The sequence below is a fragment of the Canis lupus genome, chromosome 23, assembly GCF_003254725.2.
Source record: "Canis lupus dingo isolate Sandy chromosome 23, ASM325472v2, whole genome shotgun sequence".
Classification (NCBI taxonomy): domain Eukaryota; kingdom Metazoa; phylum Chordata; class Mammalia; order Carnivora; family Canidae; genus Canis; species Canis lupus.
The window spans coordinates 27,205,491-27,233,208 of record NC_064265.1 but is presented as its reverse complement, the minus strand read 5'-3'; the positions used below and the strand labels follow the sequence as shown (position 1 = coordinate 27,233,208).

Sequence of the window (27,718 nt, the reverse complement as noted above, 5' to 3'; positions counted from 1 at the left end):
GGCTCATTAGTAGCTGTAATTCATCAGGTAAGAACTTGGGGGGGGGGGGCAACATTTCACCTCTGATGATGCTGTTCTGCCTCCAGTTTGGGATGGTCTTGACTGCTTTCTGTCAGGCTCCCACCACGTCTGTGTTTTCCCGGGAGCTCACCTGCCAACAGGATTGCCGCTTCTGCCTAGAAGATACTCCGTTCATCCTAGTGCCTGGGTCTCCAGTGACAATCTCAGGTAGCCCTGTGCTCACATCTTCCATAAATATATGTGTGTGTTCATTTTCCTGGTTTATTTCTGTCTATGGTAGCCACTGCCACTAGTCTGGCTCAGGGACTTGGCAATCCTTGAACTTGGTTCACGGTGCTTTGAGACTCTTAGTGCCCCTACGCACACCACAAAAGCAAATGCAAATACTTCTTGAAGGACGATACTTTCAATATAGGCCTCAAATAATTCAACGAGGTAGATCAACAAGGCAGCTCTGTTGACATCTTTGGGAACAGGAAACTATAGCAAGTGATAAAATCTTCCCGGAACGAAGTAGAACTTCTAGAGACAAAATGCCACAACCAAAATACATACACATATGCCTACTAACCTTAATGGATAAGTTTAACAGCAAAAGAAATACAACTAAAGATGGAATTAAGGAATTGGAAGACAGCCCTGAAGAAATTATTCAGAGCATCATTCCAAGAGATAAAAAGATGGAAAATGCAGGGGCACATGGCTGATTCAGTTGGAGGAGCAGGTGACTCTTGATCTTGGGGTCATAAGTTTGGGCCCCTCACTGGGTATAGAGGTTACTTAAACAAATCAAAACTTTTCGAAATGTTTAAGAAAAAAAGATGGAAAAGGCAGAAGGGAAGTGACATAGAAAATATATTTATTTTTATTTTTTAAGATTTTATTTATTTATTCACGAGATACACACAGAGAGAGGAAGAGACATAGGCAGAGGGAGAAGCAGGCTCCATGCAGGGAGCCTGATGTGGAATTCGATCCTGGATCCCAGGATCACGCCCTGAGCGAAAGGCAGATGCTCAACCTCTGAGCCACTCAGGCATCCCAGAAAATATATTTTAAAAGTCTAACATACATTTTATCAGAGACTCAGAGGGAGGAGTGAGAGGGAAGCGGGCTGTGGCAATCCTGAAGATGTAGTGAACGTCTGAAAAGATGACCTTTCTAGCACTGAGCACAAGTAAAGGGTCTACTGAAAAGAAACAGTAGTCTCCACGGGTGTGCCTGGTGGAGGCTCTCTCCTCCCTGGAATTGGAGCAGCAGAATCCAAGCGCTGAGTTCCACTTCCAGCCTCATCCTTGGCTACCATATCTCCCTCCCCCACAGTTGTCTTTTTTTTCTTTCTTTCTTTCTTTCTTTCTTTCTTTCTTTCTTTCTTTCTTTCTTTCTTTCTTTCTTTCGTTTCATCTGTGTCTAGCAGGTCTTTACATGTGAAAAATTTTAAAGATCCAGGGTTTACTTTGGATTTTACACACATGGCAGACAGTCTCTAGGCAAAAATACATAGTTCGATGAATAAGAAAGTGTCTTCTTGGGAAGCCCGGGTGGCTCAGCGGTTTAGCTCCGCCTTCAGCCCAGGGCATGATCCTGGAGTCCTGGGATCAAGTCCCACATCAGGATCGAGTCCTGCATCGGGCTCCCTGCATGGAGCCGGCTTCTCTCTCTGCCTGTGTCTCTGCCTCTCTCTCTCTCTCTGTGCCTCTCATGAATAAATAAACAAAAATCTTTTTTTTTTTTAAAGTGTCTTCTTTATTCTGGCATTGTTGATATAAGCAACATCTAGGACAGAAAACAAATCCTTTGGAACCTGAGGGGTAGGCCTGCTGCCAATGATTGTGTGGTGTGTGCACTGCACAAAGGTACCGGTTAGAAGACTGGGACCTAAAAACCAGCTGTGGCTCTGCTGGCCAAGCTGTGTACCCTGGGGACCATGTCTGCCAGAAGACACCTTCCACACAAAGGGACTGCACCAGGCTATAGTCAAGCTGCATTTGCCCGGAGCAGAACTGTTTTCTATGTTTCATAAAAGTACCCATTCATTCATGGGGTTCCACCAAACTGTCCAGAGAAGTATCTAATAAAAGATGAATCACAAAATATATAAAGAACTTATACAACTCAACACCAAAAAGCCAAATATTCCAATTAAAAAAATGGGCAAAAGGGGCGCCTGGGTGGCTCAGTCAGTTAAGCGTCTACCTTTGGCTCGGTCCTGGGATCGAGCCCCTGCTAAGCAGGGAGTCTGCTTCCCCCTCTGACCCTCTTCCCCACTCATGTTCTCTCTCTCTCTCTCTCAAATAAATAAATCTTTAAATAAATAAACATTCTTAAAAACTAAAAATGGGCAGAAGACATGAACATTTTTCCAAAGAAGATATACAGATGGCCAATAGACAAAAGATGTTCAAAATCACTCTTTATCAAGGAAATTAAAATCACAAATACAATGAGATATTATGTGCCAAAATGATTAAAATAAAAAACAGAGGAAGAAAAAAGTGTTGATGAGTTTCTGGAGAAAAAGGAACTCTCATGCACTGTTGGTAGAGATACAAACTGCTGCAGACACTGTGGAAAACAGTAAGGAGGTCCCTCAAAAAGTTAAAATCAGAATTATTCTATGATCCAGTAATGACACTACTGGGTATTTACTCCCAAAATATGAAAACACTAATTCAAAGGGATACATGCATCCCTATGTGTATTGCAGCTTTATTTACAATAGCCAAATTCTGGAAGCAGCCCAGATGTGTCCACTGATAGATGAATGGATTAAGATGTAGTATATGGGGCACCTGGGTGTTCAGTCAGTTAAGTGTCTGCCTTTGGCTCAGGTCATGATCCCAGGGTCTTGGGATCGAGCCCTGCATCAGGCTCCCTGCTCTCCTTCTGCCTGTTGCTCTGCCTATTTGTGCTCTCTCTCTCTCTCTGTCAAATAAAATCTTAAAAAAAAAAAAAAAGATATGTACACAGATGCGCACACACACACACACACACACACACACTGGAATACTACTCAGCCATAAAAAGAAAGAGATCTTGCCAGTTGTAACAACATGGATGGAGCTACAAAGGATGGAGCTAAGTGAAATACATGAGTCAGAAAAAGACCAATTTAGGGCCTTTGGCACAGGGGGATCCTGGGGACCTGGGATCGAGTCCCACATCCAGCTCCCTGCAAGGAGCCTGCTTCTCCCTCTGCCTGTGTCTCTGCCTCTCTCCCCCTCTCCCTCTGTTTCTCATGAATAAATAAATAAAATCTTAAAAAAAAAAAAAGACATATCGGGATGCCTGGGTGGCTCAGCAGTTTGGTGCCTGCCTTCGGCCCAGGGTGTGATCCTGGAGACCCGCGATCAAGTCCCATGTCGGGCTCCCTGCATGGACCCTGCTTCTCCCTCTCTGTCTCTCTCTCTGCCCGTGTCTCTGCCTCTCTCTGTGTGTCTCTCATGAATAAATAAATAAAATCTTTTAAAAAAGACAAATACCATATAATTTCACTAATATGTACAGTTCAAGAGACAAAACAAATGGGCAAATAGAAAGAGACAAACTAAGAAACAGACTCTTAACTATAGAGAACAAACTGATAGTTATAGGGATTAAGAGTACAGTTATCATGATGAGCACTGAGTCATGTATAGAAGTGTTGAGTCACCATATTGTATGCCTGAATATAACACTGTATGTGATTTACACTGGAATTAAAATTTAAAAATTAAAAAGAAAAGGTGAATCCATTCTCAATCCATATCCCGCAGGCACATGCATGATAGAGTATGGCTTATAGGGGAAGAAATGCCCAGGTTCACCTGGCACTAAGGAGTTTCCTGTGATGCAGGACGGACTGTCCTGGCAAACTGGGATGGCTGGTCACCCTGCTTTGGGAACTCCCTCAAGTTGGGCAACCTTGGATTGTTCTTACACGAAAGACTGAAATTCTTGGTGTTTCCCCTTTCTCTTCCCCTGTGGTTCCCATGCCTCATATTGACGCTTATGCATAAAGGGTATGGGCCATGTCACAGTGGGAGGAAGCCTTCCTGTACAAGGTATGCATCTACTGGGGATATTCCACGGTCAGTTCCTTGGACATCTTGATTGACGTGGAAAGTTATTTCTTTTCTTCCCACCCAACCTTCCCATAGGTACTTCCTGTTAATTTTATCTTACTCTTTGCTTTGTTCTGTTCCCTTTTTTGTAACTCTATTCTACACACCTACAAAACACTATTTTTCTGCTCTTTGGGTCCTTGAATACATTACTCCTTTCCTATGACCCCTGGTCTACTTCTGAGCTTCTAATTTTTTTTAAAGATTTATTTATTCATGATAGACATAGAGAGAGAGGCAGAGACACAGGAGGAGGGAGAAGCAGGCTCCATGCCGGGAGCCCGACATAGGACTCGATCCTGGAACTCCAGGATCGTGCCCTGGGCCAAAGGCAGACGCCAAACCGCTGAGCCACCCAGGGATCCCCTAATTTTCTTTTTTTAAGATCTTATTTGTTTATTTGTTTGAGAGAGCGAGAGCATTCACACATGAGTGGGAAGAGGGACCGAGAGAGTCTCAAGCCGACTCCGCGATGAGCCAGGGGCCCCATGCTGGGCTCGATCCTGTGACCCTGAGATCATGACCTGAGCTGAAATCAAGAGTTGGACGCTTAACCAACTGAGACACCCAGGCACCACTGTGTTGTTTTTTTTTTTTTAATTGCCTTTCCCCTTCCTGATTATAAAAGTATATATATTTGTTGTAAAATGTTTAGAGAGTACAAAAAAGAATTAACATTTTATTGTGCTACATTTCTTACCAGCACCTTTTCTATGAATAGTTTCATATAGTTCAGAACAGACTGTGTAATTTTATGTCTTAATCTTTTTAAAACTTAATGTTGAAATATAAACATTGTATTAAAATGGTAAAAAACAAATATTATGTTTGGATTTTTTTAAAACTTAACATTGAAATATAAAAATTGTATTAAAATGGTAAAAAACATTTGCCTATCACAGTCACATCAGCAAGATGACAGGCTAGAAAGACTCCCTAGTCTCTCCTCCCCCCACAGAGACACAGAGTTAACTCCATGTATGGACCAGAATATCTCTGTGAGAACTATAGAGACCAAATGAAAGCTACAACACCCAAGCCCTTGTAAAACCAAGAAAGGATTCTAGCAAAAGGGGGATGCTAGAATATATAAAGAACTCCTATAACTCAAGAACAAATGACAAACAACAAAAATGGCAAAGGACTGGAATAGGCATTTTTCTAAAGATGATATACAAATGGCCAATAATTATATAAAAAGATGCTCAATATCATTAACCATCAGGACAATGTGAATCAAAACTACAGTGAGATATCACCTTATACCCATTAGAATACTACTATCAAAACTATGCACAATAGCAAGTGTTGCTGAGAATGTGGAGAAATTGGAACCCTTGTTCCAATTGGTAGGGTTGTAAAATTATACAACTATTATGGAAAACAGAATTGATGTTGCCTCCAAAATTAAAAATAGAACTACCATACGATCTAGTAATCCTACTTCTGGGTATTTAGCCAAACGAGAAAGCAGGGTCTCAAAGATATATATGTACCTATGTATATTTATAGTAGCACTATTCATAATAGCGAAGGGTAGAAGCAACCCAAATATCCACTGACAGATGAATAGATGAGCAAACTATGGTATATACACAACATGGAATTTTATTCTACTTTAAGAAGGAAGGAAATCCTGTCATATGCTACATCATGCATGAACCCTGAGGATAGCACACTAATTAAAATAAGCCTGTCACAAAAAAAAAAGAATTATATGATTCTGCTTAAATGAGATATCTAAGTAGTTAAATTCATAGAAACGGGAAATATAATGGTGCTTACCAGAGCTGAGGGGAAGGAAAATGTTATCTAGTGGGTACAGAATTTCAGATTTACAAATGTTCTAAAGCTGTTTCACAACAATATGAATGTAATTACCACCACCAAACTATACACTTAAAAACAATTGATGGTGGGGTGCCTGGGTGGCTCCATTGGCTAAGCGCCTGCCTTTGGCTCAGGTCATAATCCCGGTGTCCTGGGATCGAGCCCCATGTCGGGCTCCTTGCTCATCAGGGATCCTGCTTCTTCCTCTCCTGCTCCCCCTGCTTGTGCGTGTGCCCACTCTCTCTCTCTGTCAAATAAATAAATAAAATCTTCAAAAAAAGAAGTTGATGGCAATGGGTGGTTCAGATGGTGTCCAACTCTTGATTTTAGCTCAGGTCATGATCTTGGGTTGTGGGATGGAGCCACACATCTGGCTCTGCAGTGAGTGCGAAGCCTCCTTGGGATTCTCTCTTTTCCTCTCCCTCTGCCCCTCCACCACCCCAAATTAAAAAAAAATAGTTGATGGTAAATTTTGTTATGCGTATTTTTTACTAGTTTGAAAAAAAACCCAAACTTTTTCTTAGAGATCATGTTCATTGATTATATTCTATTTTGTCGTATGATGTACCTTATTTGGCTTATCCATTCTCTTACTGGTTATTTAGACCAGCGGTCAGCAAACTTTCTCTTAAAGGATCAATTAGTAAATATTCTAGGCTTTGCTGGCCATAGTCTCTGCTGTTATAGCATGAAAGGAAATATAAACAATGTGTACATGGGTGTGGCTGTGCTTCAGGTCAACTTTACTAACCGAAATAGAAGGGGGGTTGGATTTGATCCATTGGTTATTGTGGCTGAGCTTTGGTTTAGACTCTTTCTAATATTTAGTATTACAAATAATGCTGCTAATAAACATCTTTGTAAAGAAATCCTTATAGATGTGCTAGCTTCTCTCTTGGCCAAGAATCCTATAAATTACATTAATAGGAAAAAAGTCTGGCCAGTACTAAGGTCCTTGATAAGTACTTCAGGACACAGGTTGAAGCAGTTCTCTGAATAGTGCCTGACCCTGCTTCAGCAATATCCTGGGCTCTGCCCAGGGGAATGCCTGGAACTAACCTTTCTTTAGTTCTAAGCACATCCACCAAGTTCAGCATCCCCAAGTTGTTTCCATTCCTCCAAATCCTCAGCGCGTTTGCGTTTGGCAATCATCCCAATCTCTTTCTTCCTCATATTGTCCCTCGATCTATGTGCTGCTTTTGCCTTCCCAGCCCCTCTGGTTAAAGATGGCAGATGAAATACACACACGTATTTCAGCTTTTTCTGGAAACTCCACTAAAATGACAGCAAAATGATTTTTTACAGGATAAAGTTATAAAGACATGAAAAGATGGGGGACTTGAAAGCAGAAGGGTGAATGGCAACCTGCCTAGTAGCCTTGAGAAATTGAATCTTAAGCCAGTAGTGATGAAAGACAAGAAGCAGCTCAGTTGAGAACTCCCAAAAGTTTTGTGCCTCAGGATATGGCAACACCAGCTATTTCTAGAAGTATCAGTGTAGATAGGATTGAAAATAGAAGGACTGGTTGAAAGTCCTTAAGGAGCATTTATACCCACAAGCTTCCTCCCCATGTCCACATGCCAGACAACTGTATGATTCCAACCCCAGACCAAGACTAGAGGCTAGCCTAAAATATCTATGGATAAGGGGACACCATCAGTCAAAATTGAGGATGGAGTACTATATTATAAATATTACTCCACTAAAACCTTCCCTGGAGACTAAGTGAAAGCTTACATACCAAGTGTTGAGATTCTCCTCACTCCACACTGGCTTGGTTCCCAGATCACGGGTAGCTAGGATGGTATCCACCCGGCAGGGGCTAGAAGATTATTTTCTGGAAAGACCTAAAGATAGCAAACTATAGGTTATAAGAAGCAACAGCCTCATCAGATCACCATGTGGGGGAACCCACATTGACAGTTAACTCCTCACGCGCAGAACTTCCCAGCAGCTTTTTAGCTCCCCATTTTAAAACATAAATGGAAAACCAAGGATCACCACACACCTGAGAAAAGCCCTTAAAAATAAAGATAGAGACCAAAACAGGAAAGGGGAAAATGGTGTGATGGTTAATTTTATTTTTAAAAAAACTTTTTAAAATATTTTATTTATTTAAGAGAGAGAGAGAGAGAGAGAAGAGCACAAGAAGGAGGAATGGCAGGTAGGGAGAGGGAGAAGCAGATTCACCTCAGCAGGAAGCCTGATGTGGGGCTTGATCCCAGTTCCCTGGGACCATGACCTGAGCCAAAGGCAGACGTTTAACCAACTGAGCCACCCAGGCGCCCCTCCTTTTTAAAAAATATTTTATTTATTTATTTTAAAGAAAGAGAGAATGAGTGGGGCGAGGGCAGAGGGAGAATGAGAGAGAGAATCTCAAGCAGATTCCCTGTTGAGCTTGAAGCCAGGCTCTGGGCTCCATCTCACCACCCTGAGATCGGGACCTGAGCTGAAATCAAGAGTCCAACACTTAACCGAGCCACCCAGGAGTCCCTGTGATGGTTAATTTAATGTATCAATTTGACTGGACATGAGGGTACCCAGATATCTGGTTAAACATTATTTCTGGGGGATCCCTGGGTGGCTCAGGGGTTTAGCACCTGCCTTCAGCCCAGGGTGTGATCCTGGAGTCCCAGGGTTGAGTCCTACATCAGGCTCCCTGCATGGAGCCTGCTTCTCTCTCTGCTGGTGTCTCTGCCTCTGTGTGTGTGTGTGTGTGCGTGTGTGTGTATCTCTTATGAATAAATAAGTAAAATCTTTAAAAAAATAAAAAATAAGCATTTTTTCTGGGTGTGTCATGAGGCCGTTGCTGGATGAGATCAGTATTTAAGTCAGTAGACTAAGTAAAGCCGGTTGGCCTCCCCAGTGTGGGTGGGCCTCATCCAGTTTGTTGAAAGTCTGAAGAGAATAAAAGGCTAAGATGAATTCTTTCTCTCTGCCTGACTGTCTTGACCTGGAACATTGTTCTTGTCCTGCTTTCACACTCAGACTGAAACTTAAACCACTGACAACCCTGCTTAGGCCTCGGGCTCAGACTAGAACTATGCTATTTGCTCTTTTGAGTCTCCAGCTTGCCAACTGCAGGCCTTAGTTAGACTTCTTAGCCTTCATAAGTGTGGGGGCCAATTCCTTGTAGTAGTGTTCTCCCTCACACAGTAGAGACTAAAACAAAAGGGGTTTGAACTGTATGGGTTCATTTATATGCAGATTTTTTACAGCACAGTACTATGCTGTAAAAAGAGAAAATGTATTTTCTCTTATGATTTTCTTAACATCTTTTCTCTAGCTTACTTTATTGCAAGAATACAGTATAGAATACAGAGAACATACAAAATATGTGTTAACCGCTTGTTTGTTAGCAGTAAAGCTTCTGCTCATCAGTAAGCTATTAGTAGTTAAGTTTTGGGGGAGTCAAAAGCTATTGCAGATTTTTTTTTTTTTTTTTTTTTTATGATAGAGATTGAGAGAGAGAGAGAGGCAAAGACACAGGCAGAGGGAGAAGCAGGCTCCATGCTCCGGGAGCCCGACGTGGGATTCAATCCCGGGTCTCCAGGATCGCGCCCTGGGCCAAAGGCAGGCGCCAAACTGCTGCGCCACCCAGGGATCCCAGCTATTGCAGATTTTTTACTGATACCCCTAACCCCTGCATTGTTCAAGATATACGCTGTTTGTATATATCTCTATATAATTGGTTTCTGTTTTTCTAGAGAACCCAGATCAATTCATAGAGATTATGCTGGGACATGAAAACCTAAATCACACCTCTAAGGAGAAAAATCAGAATTCAATTTTATTTTCTCTCATGAGAAAAATTAAATATTGAAGAATGTGATTTGGTCAGAGAGGGTTGAGTTTTGAAGGGCTACAAAGCACTGTAATATCTAAGATTTTTTTTGCCAACCCGCAAAGAACCAATTATTGTGCCTTTGGGGGCCAATAGAGCTCCTGTGGAGAATGTATGCCTTAGAGAGAGACAAGACGCTGCAACCATGAAACAAGACTAAGTTGCTATTCTTAAAATGAACATTGACGAATAAAAAAGCATTCTTGGAATTTAAAAATACGAAAGCAGAAATTAAAAACTCAGTGGAGGATTGTGAATCAAATCTCCCAGAAAGCAAAACATGAAATAAAAGAGACATTGGGAAAAGAGAACAGATTGTAAAATTATAGTATTGGTTCAGGATGTTCAATGTTTATTTTTATTTTTAAGACTTTTTTATTTATTCATGAGAGACACAGAGAGAAGCAGAGACGTAGGCAGAGGGAGAAGCAGACTCCTTGATGAGCAGGGAGCCTGATGGGGGACTCTATCCCAGGACCCCAGGATCACAACCTGAGCCAAAGGCAGACACTCAACCTCTGAGCCATCTAGGTGCTCCAGAAAGTTCAACATTTCAATAATAAATGTTCCAGAAAGAGACTGGGTACGTGTGTGTGTGTGTGTGTGTGTGTGTGTGTGTGTTGGTAGTGGTGGGGAATCATTAAATAAATAATATGACTAAATTCCCCCAAACTGAGGGATCTGCATCTCCAAATCCATAGCAGGGCCATAGAGGGCCCAGCCCAACTCCTCCAACATGAGGCACCTCCCCATCACTCCAGAGCACTGGGAACAAAAAGACTATCCTAAGACACTCATTCTCTCTCTTAGGAGGTATATCCTCTAGCTCCTGGTGGGTAAGAATTTTAAAGGCTTGAATGCCATTAAATGAAATGGCATTTCTAGCAGATTTGTCACAAGGACTTTAGTTCATTTAACTTGTGAGTTTTGGGAAAAAGTTCTGAGGATGCGAGATTACATTTTTTTTTCTTAAAGTGAGAGTAGACAACATGAACATTTCAGAAACATAAAAAGAAGAAAAAGTGTCACCCGTAACTGAACAACCCTGAACCTAATATTTTAACCATTTGAAATTGGTTCCTTCTTAGGTGTGTGTTTTTTTTTAAAACTACCTGTCCTTGTATAGAATTTATTATTAAACATAATTGAAACCATTCTTCTGTTTTATATTCCTGCTTACATTATATAAGGAGCATTTTCTTAGCATTAAGTTTCCAAAACAACAGTTTTAATGACTGTACAATATTCTAATTTATGGTATAATTTATATAACCCATCTCCCATTTTTAGATATTTAAGCTGTCATTATCTTTACACTGCTCTAAATAGCGCTTTGATGAAAATGTTTGTATAAATACCTCTAATTATTTCCTTAAATTGGATTCCCAAACATGGAATTACGGGATCATAGATTATGTATAGATATGAAATTTGCTATATACAATGTTTGAGTTCTAGACTTGCTTTGTCCAGTATGATAGCAACTAGCCACATGTGGCCACATTTATATTTAAATGTAATTTTAAAGTCCGTTCCTCTGTAGCACAATCCACTAGCCTTAGTCCTCAGTAATCACATGTGGCTAGTGGCTACCATATCGGAAAACACAGAGGTCATTTCCATCACTTCAGAAAATTCTGGTGGACAGTGCTGTTTTAGAGAAGCTGTACTTTTAGTATCTCCATTAATTGGTCTCTCCATCCTTTTACCAGCATTAGGTATCACTATTTTTTAAGTTTTATTCATTTGATAGGTGAAAGAAGGGAGTCTAAATTTGTTTCTAACTAGAGCTGACCATTTTCTTAGAAGTTGCATTTCCTCTAGGGACGGTCTTATTTTGCTACTCATGATATTTTTCTAGTCGTGCTTGAAAGTTACTGTGAAAGAGCTCTGCGTCATGGTCTCATCTCCGTGGCCATGCCCTTATAGCAGGGCATATGACGCCTCTAACTGAAAAATGTGGAAATTTTCTTTCCAAGTGATGGTGACAGTTGCCAGCTGCTACCCTCAAGTTTTCCATAGCCTCGCTTCCTCTTTTTCTTTCCTCTGATGTTGAGTGTTGGTGATTGCTTTCCTGGCTGTCCCACTTTGCCTTAGTGAAGATCTGGTTGGGTTGCTTCCCTACCTCTCATCGTGTACCCACATTGTCCTCCCTCCTCCTTGTACTCCAGCCAGAGCAACCCCAAGGTGTCCTGTTTCTCGAGTGGGTATTTGTGGAACACTATCTAATGAAATGCCCCAGGTGTGAGGAGGGCAGAAAAATGAACATAGCTAATTTTATTTTTAATGGAATATTTGGTTTCAGGAGGAGAGCCTATTTAAGTTTATATTAAATGTTTGCTTCCCGACAGCAGACATGGTCCTGCTTCGCTCTCTTGGTGCACATGATTTATTTCACAATTTTCTCTTCCTTGCTTGACTACTGTGAAATAGGAAACCAAATGCTGTCAAAGATAACTATGAATGTGTGAGGCAAACAGTATCCATGCTGCAGTCCCTTCTTTTGCTTTGCCTTAATCCCTAGCAACAGTAAAAATGAATCCACAGAACCATTCAGGAATGAGAGAGGGACGGGGGCATTGCAGGCATACTCAGAGCCTATTGTCTAAAAATGTTACACAAATTCAGTTGAAAGCAAACTACCTTCTGTAGGTAAAGTAGACTGAACGTTGGATAGAGGTATCTTTACTTCTCATCTTCACAGCGAGGCCAAAATTGACCTTAGGAGATAAAGTTGACCTAGAAAGTACATTTGTAAGCATTTTCCTTCCTTTCCAATGACAATAAAAATGAACATGCTAGACCCATGACTAAAATGGGAGCAAAGGCCAGTGGGATTATTGAGCATCTAGCGCCACCTTGCGGCGGCACATCCAAATCCCAAGCTCTCTTGAGGAACCCAAGATTTAAAATAACAGCCTTCTGGAAGAGGAATTAGGATTTCCTAACGGGAGAGGTTATTTTCTTGGGTGCTGGGGGGCGGGGAATGCAAACTAATAGAGAGTACTAGCAGTTAGCCGGGACTTTTTAGTAAACAAAGCACTCCCAAGTGAATTTCATTTAGTGTTAGCAGCAGCCCTGTGCTGTAGGCCCCAGGAGCTCAGCCTTAGGGATGTAAAAGCTGAGGCTCCAAGAAGCTGAGGACTTGTGTGGCATAAGTCCTGCACTCGAACCCTGCTTTCCAAACTCCAAATCATGATACAATTTCATTAGCACTAAAGAATGTAGTATATACCAAAAACTCCAAAGTACCTCGTACTACATGGTACAGTACGGGATATATATTGTGTGGTATAATATATATATCAGATATAAACTATATACCCATACTACACTATGGCATGTACACAGTTCACTAGTACTGTCTTTCTGGAGCAGTTTTCTGTCTATGAAGACAAGGTAATATTGGTGGATTCTTTATACTATGATTCAACAAATGCTGTTTGAGTTTTGCTACTGAACTGTGGCTTTGCTTTCCTGGGTCCCTGGGCACCGAAACTGTGGAAATCCCTGCTGCTCTACTCTTAACCTGTGATGCAAATAATAGAGACTTGCCTGGGGAGAATCGACAGGAGGACACAGAGGCAGTGGGACTTATGCCATGCTTTTGTTAGGTTCAGCCTTATTTTTCTTAATCCAGTCCATTGTCTCATAGCTTAAACTGATGGATTACATCATGTCATTCATTTAAGTAGATTTCACAACCAGTGTATTTTAAAAGTGGGCCACTGAGAGGTCACCTTGCTCAGTATCCAAGGTAGGTATGTCATTAGGCCAACTTAAAATATTCCAAGTGAACACTCTGCAGCTTTTCCTTTATGAGGACAATCCATCTGTGGCACTCCTAGAGAAGCTACATCAGGTGGATGGGGAGGACAGGTGTTGGCCTTCCCCTCTCTCCCTGGAGAGTGTGGCCAGGGCCTGGCTCAATTAGAGTTTCAAGAATTAGGCAGGGAGCCATGGTAGGTTCCTGCGTCATAGCAAAAGCTGTATTTGTGAAACACTGGTCTTGAAGAGGCATATGTATAAATGAACTGAAGCAGAGAGAAATAGGCAAGTGAGAGACGCTGGAAAAAGAAAAAAGAACTTTCCTTCAGGCTAAAAATACATCTGAATGTGTTATTTTTGTCTATTTGGCCTCCTTTTTCCACAGGATTGCCTGACATGCTGCCTAGAGGCACATTTACAGAATCACAGGAGTGACGGTAAGGATCTCTGTAAGTGCTTATGCATTCCCCTTGGTGGAATTTTAGTCAGACAGCATGGTTATATTACATTATACCATAAAACTTTTTCAGGCCTGGCAATTTTATTTGTATTTCAATAACACACACACACACACACACGCTTGCTATTTTTTAATATAAAAATTATATATACTCATTTTAAAAGGTTGAGATATAAAAATATACAAAATAGTGGCTTTAACCTTTCCTCTTCAAGCGGAGGCACAAATGTCAACCTCATGAAAGGTCACAATTTGTGACCCAGCCCATGGTCATGGAGTTGGGTTCTTAGGACACTTTCGGAATTTGCTCTGAAGGAAAACCCTTGGCACACACAGGCCTTCTTTTTTGTTCACCGTCTCACGAAACACATACTCATTCACCACTTCTTCGTAACCTGTGTCCGTAAAGAGCCGAGCCAGGAATTCTGTAAGGCAAGCAGATCAACAATGCTCAAGGCCTCGATACTACTACATTTGCTCTGCAGTGGTAAAGAGGGGGTGCTCACTGGGATATTTCATGCTATAATTTCTAGATGGTTTTGTTTTGGAAAGTGACATTCCTACTTGTCATCTTACACTCAGATAGAAAACCTTAACTAAATAACTGGTCCAGAAAAGTTGAAGGAAAACCTGGAGTCCACCTTGCCCTATTATTGTGAGTCCTCAAATACAAAAGTCCAAGTGAAAAGAAACAAAATTCCAAACTGGCTAGATTTATACCAAGTTTTCACGTGTCAGTATATTTGTATCAAGTACTTCATCTAGCCTAACATGATGGAGGAAAATCTGTGACCAGACTGGGGAAAACCGTCACTTTTTGGTGATACACCCTCAGGAAAATTGAACCCAAGTAATACATCACTATTGTCTAAAATCAAATAGAATGGCTACATAGTAAAAATAAGACTCTTAGAGCATTACTCTGAAGAATGTGTTCTGAAGCACTCTGTAGACCTCAATGTGTCTTCTCAGTTATTTACAATTGGTTTACTCAGATTTCATGAAATCAGAAACATTAAAACAAATTTTTAATTTTCACCTGACATTTTTAACTTCGCAGTCATAAAGGTAATCACTCATTTTTAAAAAATTTTAAGGCCACTCATTTTTTATTTCATTTTAAACACAAAAGAATATTTCATTGCAAGATGTACAAATGTTTAAGACCCCTTTATAGCAAACTTGTTTACTTAAAACCTTTATAGAGAAAAATGTCTTGCCTTTGTGACCTGGGAAGGTAACCTCCAGGCATTATACAGTCCTACTTGTACACATGTTATTTTTTTAAGTTTATTTACCTTTTTCTTTTCAAAAAAGTAATCTCTACACCCAACGTGGGGCTCAAACTCACAACCTTGAGATCAAGAGCTGCATGCTCCTCCGACTGAGCCAGCCTTGTTTTATTCATGCCTGAACAAAGTGAAGATCCTGATTTGCCCTCCCCCTTTTCCAGCACAGTTCCTGGTAGGTTATACATGTGGCATGTCAGAGGCTGTCCATTAACCCAGGTTCATTAACTAGATACTGTGACCAGAGGAGGCTTGAGAGCTCACCACGGTCATAGCTATGTCCCTATCATCCCTGGTGCTGGCTAAGTGGTGTGTACTGGAGACTGTTCCAGCCAGGACCTTGTGCATGTGCTACGTGTTGTTGCTCCCATTCCCACCCAGAACCACAATGATAATGCAAACAAGTAAACAGAAATAAAAGCAAATTCTATTGACCTTACCATCAGTAAAAAAATATGATCTTGTTCCATCTTGTCTAGCATAAAAGTTTTCCCCAAGTTTGCTGCCAGCTTTAAACCTGAGCATGGCATGATCATACAGCCCATAGTCACGAAACAAGACACTTTTGCCTGGTTTCAATACCTATGAAACAAAAGCAGGTAGCACTTAACACGTTGACGGCTCAAATAAAACTACTCAAAACAAAACCTGATTGATTCAGGTATTAAAATAACTTACATCTGTGATAATTATGAAAGAAACCAGACTGAACCACCCAAAGCATGAAGGAAAAAGATCCTCCTTAATCAAAGGTATAGCAACACCTGCATGGCCCCACATATTCAAGGGTTACCTCCTGAGCCCTTACAAGGTCCAGGGTCATACAATTAAATGTTAATGATATTAAAAGAAATAGTGTTGGCTCCTTTAAAGCATGTTCTCCCAACATTTTTAGCCATCTCCTAGTATAGGATCCTGGATTAAATTGTCCCTTTAAAAAAATGTTATTTTTATCTTCTTAATGATTCTGGCTGGCTTCATTCTGAGTGTCAACATGGGGTTCACTGTGCTACAACTATGCATACCTTACCCACCATACTAATGATAGCTAATAGCACTCTGTAGTTTCTCAGATAGGAGGGAGGAAGGATGGAGTGATTGCCTCATGTGAGATGAGGAAATTGACATCAGGTAAAAATAAGTGTGATTTCTCCACAATTCACACATCAGCTAGTATGTGTGGGAGTCAAGACTCACATTTGGATCAAAGGCAGCATATTATAGAATCAGAGACATCTGTTAGCCCTGGACCTGGATGAGGTGTTATTCCAATTCCATTCACACTACTAACAAGACAGAGAGGGGAGGGGGTAACAGTATTCTTCCCATGTGCTGCATTTTTTGATAGGAGATCCTCAGACCAGTGCAGTAGTGTAGGGACGGGGATCAGTGACAGGCCCAGCTAGGAAGCCCTCACTTAAAGCCTTTCAGAGATGTGTCACAGAATGGGTGTCTCAAAAACTGGGAGGTGGATCAGCAGGGTGTGGGTATAATTGCCTCTATCTTGCAAAGCAAATAGCATATGCTTTTCAGAATGAATAGAAAGTGGTACGTACTGACATTTGCTTTTTATTTTATTTTTTTTTTAAAGATTTTATTTATTTATTCATAGAGACAGAGAGAGAGAGAGAGAGAGAGAGAGGCAGAGACACAGGCAGAGGGAGAAGCAGGCTCCATGCAGAGAGCCCGACGTGGGACTCGATCCAGGATCTCCAGGATCACGCCCTGGGCTGCAGGCGGCGCTAAACGCTGAGCCACCGGGGCTGCCCGACATTTGCTTTTTATATGAGATTCTTTCAAACCGCATTAACACTACCAAATATGAGTGGACTTTAAAGGGGGGCACTAATTTTATTAAATCTTATTCTGATTCATCACATCAGTAAGATGATTTTTAAGACACGACATAACTATTATAATAGGTTTCTGACGCAGTTTGACCTACTTTCTCTTCTGAAGAGAGTATGAAAGATTGTCCCTAATACTTCCAAGTGTGCTGCAGATTTCCTCATTTAGTAAATTCTTTTTTTTTTTCATTTAGTAAATTCTTATCAACATGAGCATGCATTTTAAACTTGTCTGTAAAGAGCCTCTTGGATATATACACCTACCTTAGCTTAGTCTGAAATGCTAAGTTTTAAAAAAATGTGAATGATTGCAAGGGAAATTCTGAAAAAATTAGTTTATATAAAAAAAGACTTATTCTTAATCTAGAAGGAAGGAAGGGCTACTTGGGACTGTGGAAAGAAACACTCAGGAATTTGGAAATCTTGATTCATATCCCAGTTCTTCCATAACTAGTTGAATGACCTTGAGCAAATTACATCCCTGTGTCTTCTTGTCCATAAAATAGTAAGTCTGATACTAATGCCTTCTTTGATCTTGATACTGTACTCTCACCATCATGTTCTTTCATTCTCTAACTCTGAGAAGTAGGGTAGGTAAGGCTCGGAGTAGAGGTGACTTGCCTGAGGTTTCCAGGCAAGCTGTTGGCATTGGAATACAAATACCCAGTCCTCTGATGACAAGTTTTGTCTATTTTTACTTCATCATTCTATTCCAAAAATGAGGGAATTCAACTTTAAGGCTGTCTTTCATTTTACACTTAGGTAGTTTAAATCCTATAGTAATTACATCTACCTTACAACAGCTTATTACTGTGGTTGTTTGTGCAAAGCCTCAGAGCTGCCCAAAGGGTGTCTTACTATTATCAGAGGCTGAGAGATAGCTAGCTACTCCTCTGGTAATTTCCTGATGAAGCACGTGATTTGAAATTAATGAGCCAGTCACTATGTGACTATGTATGATGGCAGAGAGATGCAATCCACTAAAAACTCATTCCGGATCAGCATAAAAAAGATTTCTATTAGGGGGTAAAAATAGAAAGCATTGCTGAAATGGAATTAATTACTAAAGAAAGGTTATAATGGGGGCCAAGTGTGGACTGAGACAGCTCAACCCCAAAAAATATACATAGCATTTTATTATTAAAATGTAGATAGTATATTCTACTTTTCCATTTAAATCAAGAATAGGCATATCCTCCATCAATACTGAGCTTTGTCAGACTTCTTAATTTTGTTAATCTAACAGTGTCTCATTGGGGTTTTATTTTACATTTTCTGGGTTACTGAGGTTATCTTTTCATATGTGTGTTCTCTTCAATAAAACAACTATTCATGTTTGCCATTCTTCTGTTAATTTGCTTATCTTTCTTAGATGGGAATTCCTCACATATTCTGGATACTAATCTTTCGTCGTATAAACTTTAAATTACTTTCTCCAAGTTGTTTTTAAAATTCCTTTGTATTATATGGTCTTGAAGACAGCAGCTCCTACTCTTATGATCATCTTTATGCTTAGAATGCTTTGGGTCTTGAGAAACTTTTCCCCAGTCAGAGGTTACAAAGATTTTTTTCTTTTATTTTCTTCTGAAAGACTTAAATTTGTCTTTTCCATTTAAGTCTTGATCCGAGAACGATTTTTATATAGGATGTGAGGACAATTTCGCTTTCTCCTGCAAAGACACCCAGTGGTCCCAGCAGTACTCACTCAACAATCCTTTTCCCAGTGATCTTCATCATCACCTCCATCATACAGCAAATTTCTATTTATGCATAGGTTTAGTTTTTAAGCTATCACATTCGTTATTTCTGTCCCTCTGTCAATACCATTCTGTCTTAATTACTGCAGCAGTAGTAAGTCCTTATATCTGGTAGAGTATAAATTTTTCCCATCTCATTCTTCTTCAGGAGTGTTTTGACCCTTTTTTCTTTCATGTAAACTTAGAACCAGCTTGTTAAACTGCTCAGGAAAAAAAAAAACCCTACCAAAAAACTCCACATCAAACAAAAAAACAAATAAAATGTGTAATATTAAATGGAAAAGTAAAATTGTACAATGCATGTTACTCTTTTATAGGTGTATAGCTAAGTGACATTTTAAGTACATTACATTCATCTTATACTTTTGTCATCTTTTAATATTTTCTAATTAGACAATGGTCTGCAAATAGTTTTCTCTTATCTTTTTCCCTTCTTTTTGAGCTGATTAGGACCTCCAGAGTAATTCTGAAAAGAAGTACTGATAGTAGGCACTCTCATCCCCATAAAGTTCTAGATACTTCTTGTTCTGTCCCTGTCTCCTACTTCTCCCCCATTCCTGAAACCCCTCATCAGTACAATCACTAGTATCCATCTCTTCTGAATGTTCCTTTCAGATTCCTGTGCTAACAAACTGTCCCCTGAGGACTCTGTTTTCCCTGCAACCTCTCAAGTTAGGGCTGTGTTCTCTTTACTGACCCTTGTACCATTGGGCTTGGAGATGAGGTTAGTGTCCTCTATGCTTCTCATGCTACTTTCTCCTGTATTCTCTTTCCTCCCTAAAACCCCTGGCATCCGATGATGTGTCATCACATCATTTCATCTTATCCCTTAATGTTATTGTCATCTATTAGTTCCAGGGTCATTTCCCTGTCTCATGAGTGAATATAACTTCTGGTTTTTAATCCTATCCTCAATACTACTCATTAGTTTTGAGCAATTTCAATATATGCAGATTATCCTTCCAAATATGCTGGCTTCTTAATGACTTGAGCTTCTCTCTTCCAAGACCCTGTCCTCCACCCTCTAAACCACTTACTCCCATAGTAATATCCTCAAGTCTTGTCAACACCAAAAAGTGTAATACCTCTGGTCTCTCATTTTATACTAGTCACCCTGGTCATCCCCCTCAACCATCTTTCCAGCTTCTTCTGTAGTTCTCCATCTTTATTCATCCTTTGCCCTCACCTGGATTTTCAAATCAGGTGATCCTACCATCTCTTCCCTGATGCCCTCTCTTCCCTCTTCACCCAGCTTCAGGTCCATGCCCATTTGTGGGTACATGCTACCTTCTCATCTGCTTAGATACCATGGGCAGGGAATGGGGAAGGAAGGAGGAAAAAACCTTACAAAACCTCATAAGCAGAGAGCTGAAACCAAGATGGCAATATCTGAATTCCTTAAGATACTAAGTGAGAATAATTACTAACAGGTTTCTAGGTCTTGAAATTTCCACCTTACTACTTAAAAAACATTTAAAACATCTATTTTTTCAACTTGCTCAATGTTCTTCTCTCCCTTCATAAAGCAGACTGACTGAAGCCCCTGACTCACTGAACAGGTGAGACTTACAGGCTGTTTAGATTGTATGCCCTCGCATTTTAATGGCTCCCGGGTGAGCTGCTGTGTTGGTTCCCAAACTTACTTATGCCAGCTGTACTTAGATTTAAAATTATATAGGAATACATAAACAATATGCAATATGCAATATGCAAATAATGAGCATTCTTATTTTCTATGAAAAGTACATTCAATACTTTTGGAAAGACTGATTTAAAAAAAGCACTAAACAAACCGCTATTTAATTAGCTGTGGGAGAATCAAGGCTAAATATGAGTAAAAATATAAAAACTCTGCCCTTAGACAGCCCAGGTGGCTCAGCGGTTTAGCGCCTGCCTTCAGTCCAGGGCGTGATCCTGGAGACCTGGGATTGGGTCCCACATCGGGCTCCCTGCATGGAGCCTGCTTCTACCTCTGCCTGTGTCTCTGCCTCTCTCTGTCTCTCATGAATAAATAAAATCTTAAAACAAAAAAACAACTCTGCCCTCACGTTACTTTCCACTTGTTTTTAAGTCTTCGATCCACTACAAAATTGTTTATTTATTTGAGAGAGAGCACATGAACACGAGTAGGGGGAGGGGGCAGAGGGAGAAACAGACTCCCCACTGAGCGGAGAGCTTGATGCAGGGCTAGATGCCAGGATCATGACCTGACCTGAAGGCAGATACTGAACTGAATGAGCCACCCAGGCACCCTTTGCTCTAATTTTATTTTATTATTATTATTTTTTAAAAGATTTTATTTATTTATTCATAGAGACAGAGAGAGAGGCAGAGACACAGGCAGAGGGAGAAGCAGGCATCATACAGAGAGCCTGATGTGGGACTCGATCCGGGGTCTCCAGGATCACGCCCCGGGCTGCAGGCAGCGCCAAACCGCTGCGCCACCAGGGCTGCCCTGATCTAATTTTAAAGAAACCAAATGCTGTGCTCGCTTTGGCAGCACATATACTAAAATTGGAATGATACAGAGAAGATTAGCATGGCCCCTGCGCATGGATGACATGCAAATTCGTGAAGTGCTCCATATTTTTTGAGGACAATCATCATATGGTTTCACTCATACGAGAAATATAAGAAATAGTGAAAGGGATTATAAGGGAAAGGAGGGAAAATGAGTGAGAAAAATTAGAGAGGGCGACAAAACATGAGAGACTCCTAACTCTGAGAAACGAACAAAGGGTAGTGACGGGGAGGTGGGTGGGAGAGATGGGGTAACTGGGTGATAGGCACTGAGGAAGGCACTTGATGGGATGAGCATTGGGTGTTCATTAAACAAAATGTTTAAGGTGAATGTACCTTTTTTGATTTCTTGATTAGTTGATTTTTAAATGAATAACACTGTTGCCGTAGATATAAGAGAAATTCCACTATAGTTTACAAAATAGCCTCATTCGTGATCTCATCTATATCTCTCAGTAACTGAGAGACATCCCCATTTTACAGCCAAGGAAACTGATGCCCAAGGAAGGTGAGGTGATTTGTCTTTCTTGAATCACACGACTTAAGAGTGTCCCTTTACTTCCCCAATGCTACAGTAGCCTCGTAATGGCCAGAGCTGTTTGGGTTCTCCTCAGTCTAGTAACCATGATGATAGTAAAAATGGCTGACTTTTAAAGAACACTTACCATGTTCTAGGCAATGTGCTCAACACTTTATACATATCTCATCTATTTCGTACAATCTAGTAGCTCAGTATTCTTTAAGTAATGAAACTGAGGCTCAGGGAGGTAAAGGAATTATTTAAACAGGGAAGCCAGGTTTTGTCTCTAGGCACTCTGGCGCTGGATGGTTCTTGACCACTGAACCATATCCTCCCTTCACTTTAGAGCAGGGCATATCTGCATGTTATTACACACAGAGAGCCGAAATAATTGCAAAATCATCCTTGTTCCAAGGATGGCCAAGATCTGAAGAGCAGTGATGGCTACCAGACAAATCAGAATTTAGGGTCAATGTTTGATGTAGAAGAATATCTTTCCATACCCAACTACATGTTCTATACTTAGTGAGAATGAGGAGACTCTGACTCCAGACATGAGCCTCAGAAGGGAGGTAAGCAAAAAGATCAGGATGTCCAACCTCTAGGCTCCAAATCACTAACCTGGTAAATATTTTGTAAGACAAGGTGCATCTTATCAGGGTGAACAGCAGAGAGTACAAATATCAACATGACAACATCCACAGATTCTGGGGGCACATGTTCCAGAAGGTCATCTTTGGTTAGATCACACTGGAACACCTTGCATCTTTCTGAGTCATATAAAGGATTTTGCTAGAAGAGAAAAAAAAGTTTTAATGCAACATCCATGTTGACACACATAGAAAAATAAAGCATCAAAAGGAGACCCAAAGGAAGAAAAATAAAAGATCCTATTTCCACTTGTGCACTGCTGCACAAAAATTAAAATCACTTTGATACTGGGTAAAACTGAGTGATACACCATTTGCACACTAAAGCATGTAATATTCAATATTGCTATGAGGATCAAGATTTCGTTTTAACAAATTATCTTTAACTGAGGAGAGACACAAGCTGTCACATTCAAAACTTAGCATTCTAGAAGCATGTATCTCTAAAGGGACGAAAAGTCAAAACTGACCTGTGCTTCCTTAATCCTTTGATTCACCCACTATATGCCTAAATCCTCTGAGAAGTCCTTCCAAATCCACTCATGGAGATGTTCCCACAGTTCTTCAGGGCATAGTTTCCCTTGAGGCAGCCTGACTTTTCTTTTTCTTTCTTTCTTTTTTTTTACCACAACTTTGTGGATGGTGGTTTAAAAGCATTACAAGAAAAGATAATATATAAAAGTATCATAAAAAAAGAGTAAGTATAAGGTGTTACAAGAGCATAATAAAAACCCATTAAATGGGCAGCCCCTGTGGCGCAGCGGTTTAGCGCCGCCTGCAGCCTGGGGTGTGATCCTGGAGGCCCGGGATCGGAGGCTCCCTGCATGGAGCCTGCTTCTCCCTCTGCCTGTGTCTCTGCCTCTCTCTCTCTGTGTGTCTCTATGAATAAATAAAAATCTTAAAAAAAAAAAACACATTAAATTTTTCTCTTTAGTGTGAATGACGACTTGAATAAACAGATACGAAGGTACTGGATGGGAAGATTCGATATTGAAAAGATACCAATTTGTATCTATAATTCCACTTTTTTTTTTTTTTTTTACAGATTTCATTTATTCATTCATTCATTCGCGACACAGAGATAGAGAGAGGCAGAGACATAGGCAGAGGGAGAAGAAGGCTCCATGCAGGGAGCCCGATGTGGAACTCAATCCTAGGACTCCAGGATCATGCCATGGGCTGAAGGCAGACGCTTAACTGCTGAGCCACCCAGACTTCCCTATAATTCCACTTCTAAATCCAATGCACTCTCAACAGAATCCTAATGGATTTCTAGAAACTTGACAAGGCAAATTTAATTCATCTGGAAGCAAATCTTTAGGAATAGCCAATTTTTAAATTGAAGAACAATGAAGGGGGATTTACATGACTGACATCAAAACATTTTACAAAATGTAATACTAAAGCAATGAGGTCTGAAGGGGGACAAATAAATGACTGAGGCAGAACAGACAGACCCACGTATACAGAGGAATTTAGTACTGCGTATGACAAAAAAACAGGTAACAAAGATGACAAGTATATATAAAAAGTAGATAATAAAAGTAACAATTATCAGGGGAAAAAAAAGGAATTTCTTATTCAATTTACTGTGTTTGAACAACTAGTTCTACACCGTTAGAGACTGGTTACCCAGATGAATTAAAGGTCTTCCGGTTTCAGTTCAAAGATGTATAGAGGTATAAAAAGGTAGCTCCCATCCTACAGTAAGAAAAAAGATGGATAGATAGCAAAGTAATGACGTTTTTGTGAGTCCATCACAGAACAGAGCCCAAAGAACCACCAGTCATCCTGAAATATGGAGACAGACAATGGCCTTCTGGGAGAGACAGGACCTAAGCATTTGCTTACTGAGGCAGAAGCCTCCAGACTAGTAAAACTAGAAATTTGATAAAACTGCTGGAGACTGAGTGTGGACATTACAGGGTGAAGCCCCTGGGGGCTAAAGTAACAGGGGCATTCCCACCCATTTGTAGGGGTCTCCTCCAGGAGCACCAGGGGGTTCTCACACAGAGGATGGTGCTCCATCTGATGCAACGTGATACTACTATTAAAAAAACTTCCAGGGATGCCTGGGTGGCTCAGTTAGTAGAGAGTCTGACTCTTGATTTCGGCTCAGGTCATGATCTTCAGGGATTGTGGGATCAGTCCTACAACTGGCTCTGTGCTAAGCACAGAGTCTGCTTGTCCCTCTCCTTCCCCATCTGCCTCTGCCCACACCATCCCCTCAACACTTTCTCTCTAAAATAAATAAAATCAAAAAAATAAAAAAATAAAAAAATAAAATAAAATAAATAAAATCTTTAAAAACAACAAAGAACTTCTAATGGATGCTAAAACTGTGGAAGGCTGATGGAAAATTAGGTTTTTGGCAAAGTATCTCCCACATATTTGTTAATGGCAAAAGGTAAATATTGGTACCCCTTAGGAAGTATCTTTTAGGTAGGAATTAGGAAGTTACTACCTTAACCCAGTGACCAAATCTAAAGCTAGCATGATGTATATACTGAGGTTACCAGACGTTAATGCCTCCTGACAGGATATAATAACAAAGATACACCATCACCTATTATAGTATTTTTTGCCAAAAATATATTTTACGTGATAGGAATCTAACTTCTACTTTACAGGAAAAACAGGAGATTAAGAAACAAGTTAACAATGATATAAAGAAACAGACCAATTCGGAACGTGGGACTGTATTACAGAAAATGGCTTGCCCTTCAAAAACTCAATGCCAATGGGGAAAAGGTCAAGGGAAAGGGCAGGAATGTTTTAGGTTAAGGAGATTTAAGGTACATTAAGAAGTTCAAGATGTAGTCCTTGACTAAATACAGGTATAAAAGATACCTGGGACTACTTGGGTAAATCTGAATCTGTACCTTAGTGGATTATAGTTATTTGGTTAGATATAATTAAGTGCATTGCAGTCATACAAAGAAGCGCCTTATTTTTTGGAATATGTACGCAGACATATTTAGGAGGGAAGTGTATTGACATCTATAATTTAAAATAGTTCAGCAGAGGCACCCGAGTGGCTCAGTCAGGCATCCAACTCTTGATTTCAGCTCAGGTCATGATCTCAGGGCTGTGAGATGGAGCCCCTCATAGTGTGCTGCACTCAGCATAGAGTTTGCTTGAGATGCTCTCTCCCCCTTTCCCTCTGCCTCTCCCCCTTCTTGCATGCACCTGTGCTTTGCTCTATCTGCCCATAAATAAGTAAAATCTTAAAATAGTTCAGCAAAAAAATGTCTATAAAGCAAATGTGGCAAAATGCTGCCAATCATTAAATCTGGGTTTAAGTATATGAGTGTCATTTTGGTAATTCCTTCTACTTTTCTGAGTAAAGCTATGTTTTCTGTATGTACTATATATGCATTAAATAGGAAAAACACATCCATAGTGATCACGGCTGGTTAGCTTCAATGAGAGGACTGGAATTAGGCAAATGAGTAGAGAAGGGAGGTCAGAGAAATCTAAGAAAAAGAGCAACACAACAGAATATATGGATGGAGCACCAACCTTGACATATTCAACTGCTCTTGGAGAAAAATCACAGGCATAAGCAAAGATATTCTGATCTTCCAAAAGTGGGAATAAACAGTTCCCAACACCGCAGCCAGCTTCAAGTATAGTCAATTTTTGATCTTCAAACTAAGGAAACAGAACCCAAAGTCATAGCATGCTACATCTGCATCACAGAGAAAGCAAACTACAAGAATACACCTCAGGACAGGAGAAACAAGGTCTCTGACCCAGGGAACCGACAATAAACCCATGAATTGATAACTTAAAGCTAATACTCATATCTCATTTGTCATCCAACAGGGGCAGTTTGGTATGGTGTCAACGGCTAACAGAACAGGCTCTGGGACTAAACTGCTTGCACTCAAATCTGGATTCCTCCCCTCACTCGTGTTCTATTGCCAGACCACTTACACAGCTGTGCGCTTCACTTTTACCGGACAAGTGGGGATAATCAGGATGCCTACCTCAACAGTGTTATGATAAGGCTTAGGACACAAGGGGCCATGGTAAAGTGTTCATCATCCTTATGAATCTGAATCTCACTGAAGTCATCCAGTATGAAATTAATATTTACGACTTTCAGACGAAGAAATAGAAAATAGGGATGTCTGGGTGGCTCAGTGGTTGAGCATCTGCCTTCAGCTCAGGGTGTGATCCTGGAGTCCTGGGATTGAGTCCTGCATCGGGCTCCTTGCATGGAACTTGCTTCTCCTCCCTCTGCCTCTCTCTGTATTTACATGAGTAAATAAATAAAATCTTAAAAAAAAAGAAAGAAAGAAAAATCGAAAATGGCTCCTAAAGCTCTCTTTCCTACAGATTATATAACCCAGGAAATGCTAAACTGTGTTTGAGACCAAACAGTGTGTTTCCAGGGAACAAAGCATTTTGACAGGCTTCATAAATTCTCTACCCCACTGGAATGCAAGAAACACTCCTCTTCACATTTTAAATGAAAAACAACTCAAATAAGGTGCAATATTAGTTTACCTCTCTACAGGATCTGAGATCCTCAAACTCTCGGGTGGTCCAGTGTCTATCTTTGAAGAAGTTAGTACTATTTCTTTTGTAAAAAAGGTCCCAGTTCTTCTGAGCCTCTTTTTCCAGTTTCTGCTGCTTAAAATCGGACACCAAAGCTTGATCTCTTTTCAATTTCTCCTCTTCTTCAGAGCTGAGAATCCTTGCCTGCAGCCCTTTTCTTTGCAAAGAAGCCATCTCCTCAACTGACAGGCATTACTGTTAACAGTGCTGAGGACTCTCCATCCCTGAGGAACCCGAGGACTCCAAGCTGATATTGCAGACATACAGAGGCAGGGTTTTTTCGGATGCAGTTTCTCAAGATTGGATTAATCCTGATTGGATTTCTCAGGCAGCACTGAGCCCTTGTGCAGGAGAAAGGAGATTCCGTTAGTGGCTTTAGAACAGTTTTTAAGACGCTGGGTTGGTGGTTCTAGAACATTTCTGTCACCAAACAGTTCAGACGCTGACTCGACACAACCTGGCCCACTACACAAGAGGTCGGTCACAAAGACCAAGACGCAGTCCCTACCTTCAGACAGACGGCCAGGACTCTCACGCACCGAA

At 40.5% G+C, this 27,718-nt stretch overlaps 1 protein-coding gene, 1 long non-coding RNA gene and 1 other non-coding gene across 5 annotated transcripts in view; 2 read left to right on the top strand and 1 right to left on the bottom strand.

Moving 5' to 3' along the window:
• Positions 1 to 26,843, top strand: part of LOC125753383 (uncharacterized) — a 31,435-nt gene extending 4,592 nt beyond the window's left edge. Inside the window, exons 2-3 of the long non-coding RNA XR_007405082.1 lie at positions 13,952 to 14,003; positions 26,438 to 26,843. This is a non-coding gene — a long non-coding RNA (uncharacterized LOC125753383). The remainder of the gene's footprint in view (positions 1 to 13,951; positions 14,004 to 26,437) is intronic.
• METTL6 (methyltransferase 6, methylcytidine) lies at positions 14,142 to 27,349 on the bottom strand. Of its 3 annotated transcripts, XM_025448707.3 has the most exons (5): positions 27,125 to 27,349; positions 26,132 to 26,263; positions 22,581 to 22,751; positions 15,756 to 15,897; positions 14,142 to 14,451 (listed from the first exon to the last, which is right to left on the bottom strand). In XM_025448707.3, exons 1-5 carry the CDS (start codon positions 27,347 to 27,349, stop codon positions 14,297 to 14,299), a joined length of 825 nt encoding a protein of 274 aa, XP_025304492.1. In that variant the 3' UTR covers positions 14,142 to 14,296. The 3 variants fall into 3 exon arrangements, with proteins under 3 accessions (XP_025304492.1, XP_025304495.1, XP_025304494.1); XM_025448710.3 differs by lacking the exon at positions 15,756 to 15,897; XM_025448709.3 differs by lacking the exon at positions 26,132 to 26,263.
• LOC112661237 (U6 spliceosomal RNA) lies at positions 21,404 to 21,510 on the top strand. The gene has a single exon (XR_003137543.1). It is a non-coding gene; the product is annotated as a U6 spliceosomal RNA (small nuclear RNA).
• Positions 27,350 to 27,718: the final 369 nt, after the last annotated feature.